We start from the raw sequence: 2500 nt of genomic DNA, 5'->3' as shown, positions 1-2500 counted from the left end.
GATGGATGGAGGATGGGTGGATGGAGGATGGAGGAGGATGGATGGAGGAGGATGGAGGCAGGGAGGGCGTGGGCCTCTTGGCGGGGGAGCACGGCGGGGAGGAAGGGGAGCACGGCGGGGGGGGAGGAGCGGGGCTCACGGGCCGCGCCGGCTCTTGCAGGGCCTGGAGGTGGTCTTCCGGGTGGGCCTGGCGCTGCTGCAGGTCAACCAGACGGAGCTGATGCAGCTGGACATGGAGGGCATGTCCCAGGTGGGTCGCGAGTTCGAGGCCGGCCCGCTCCGCCGTCCCCAGAGCCAACTGAACGCAGGGTCGGGGGGTGGGGGTGGGGGCGGGGGTCCCTGCTGCAGCCCCCCCACCCCCACCCCACCCCCACCCCCATCCCCTGGCGGCCGGTCGGTCCTCCCCTCCTCCCTCCTCCCCCCGCCGGGAGCCCAGACCCCACCCCCCCGCCAGCCCTCCCCCCCAGGGGGTCGCAGTCAGCGTGGGGGGGGAGGACGGGGGGAGGGCAGGGGGAGGGCGGGGGTGGGGGGGCTGGCTCCTCCCCACTCCCCATCCTCCTCCCCATCCTCATCCTCATCTCTATCCTCATCCCGATCCCTATCCTCATTCCCATCCTCATCCTCATCCCCATCCTCATCCCCATCCCCATCTCCACCTCCAGCTCCATCCTCATCCCCATCTCTGTCCTCACCCCATCCCCATCCTCATCCTCATCTCCATCCTCATCTCCATCATCCTCATCCTCATCTCCATCCCCATCCCGATCCTCATCCTCATCCTCATCCCCATCTTCCTCATCCCCATCCCCATCCCCATCCTCATCCCCATCCTCATCACCATCCTCATCCTCATCCCCATCCTCATCCTCATTCCCATCCCATCCTCATCCTCATCCCCATCCTCATCCTCATTCCCATCCCATCCTCATCCTCATCCCCATCCTCATCCTCATCCCCATCCTCATCTCCATCCTCATCCCCATCCCCATCCCCATCCCCATCCCCATCCTCATCTCCATCCTCATCCCCATCCCCATCCCCATCCTCATCCCCATCCTCCCCATCCTCATCCTCATCTCCATCCCCATCCTCATCCCCATCCTCATCCTCATCCCCATCTTCATCCCCATCCTCATCCTCATCACCATCCTCATCCTCATCCCCATCCTCATCCTCATCCCCATCCTCATCCTCATCTCCATCCTCATCCTCATCCCCATCCTCATCCCCATCCTCATCCTCATCCCCATCCTCATCACCATCCTCATCCTCATCCCCATCCTCATCCTCATCCCCATCCTCATCACCATCCTCATCCTCATCCCCATCCCCATCCTCATCCCTCATCCCCATCCTCATCTCCATCCTCATCCCCATCTCCATCCTCATCCCCATCCTCATCCTCATCCCCATCCTCATCACCATCCTCATCCTCATCCCCATCCCCATCCTCATCCTCATCCCCATCCTCATCTCCATCCTCATCCCCATCTCCATCCTCATCCCCATCCTATCCTCATCCCCATCCTCATCCCCATCCTCATCCTCATCCCCATCCTCATCTCCATCCTCATCCCCATCTCCATCCTCATCCCCATCCTCATCCTCATCCCCATCCTCATCACCATCCTCATCCTCATCCCCATCCTCATCCTCATCCCCATCCTCATCTCCATCCTCATCCCCATCTCCATCCTCATCCCCATCCTATCCTCATCCCCATCCTCATCCCCATCCTCATCCCCATCCTCATCCTCATCTCCATCCCCATCCTCATCCTCATCCCCATCCTCATCCCCATCCTCATCCTCATCTCCATCCCCATCCTCATCCTCATCCCCATCCTCATCCCCATCCTCATCCTCATCTCCATCCCCATCCTATCCTCATCCCCATCCTCATCCCCATCCTCATCCCCATCCTCATCCTCATCTCCATCCCCATCCTCATCCTCATCCCCATCCTCATCTCCATCCTCATCCTCATCTCCATCCCCATCCTCATCCCCATCCTCATCCCCATCCCCATCCTCATCCCCATCCCCATCATCCTCATCCTCATCCCCATCATCCTCATCCTCATCCCCATCCTCATCCTCATCCCCATCCTCATCCCCATCCTCATCCTCATCTCCATCCTCATCCTCATCTCCATCCCCATCCTCATCCCCATCCTCATCCCCATCCCCATCCTCATCCCCATCCCCATCATCCTCATCCTCATCCCCATCATCCTCATCCTCATCCCCATCCTCATCCTCATCCCCATCCTCATCCCCATCCCCATCCCCATCCCCATCCTCATCCCCATCCCCATCATCCTCATCCTCATCCCCATCATCCTCATCCTCATCTCCATCCCCATCCTCATCCCCATCCTCATCCCCATCCTCATCCTCATCCTCATCCCCATCATCCTCATCCTCATCCCCATCATCCTCATCCCCATCCCCATCCTCATCCTCATCCCCATCATCCTCATCCTCATCCCCATCATCCTC

General features: G+C 59.9%; 1 protein-coding gene across 4 annotated transcripts in view; it reads left to right on the top strand.

Annotated features, from left to right (window-relative positions):
• Positions 1-2500, top strand: part of Evi5l (ecotropic viral integration site 5 like) — a 59798-nt gene that overhangs the window by 37224 nt on the left and 20074 nt on the right. For all 4 annotated transcript variants that reach the window (XM_060375877.1, XM_060375876.1, XM_060375879.1 and 1 more), the window contains exon 8: positions 161-250. In XM_060375877.1, coding sequence (XP_060231860.1) covers positions 161-250 — 90 coding nt within the window. The remainder of the gene's footprint in view (positions 1-160; positions 251-2500) is intronic.

This window comes from Meriones unguiculatus (assembly GCF_030254825.1).
Source record: "Meriones unguiculatus strain TT.TT164.6M chromosome 13 unlocalized genomic scaffold, Bangor_MerUng_6.1 Chr13_unordered_Contig_2907, whole genome shotgun sequence".
In the NCBI taxonomy this organism is placed as follows: Eukaryota; Metazoa; Chordata; class Mammalia; order Rodentia; family Muridae; genus Meriones; species Meriones unguiculatus.
This window is presented reverse-complemented; position numbering and strand designations above follow the sequence as displayed.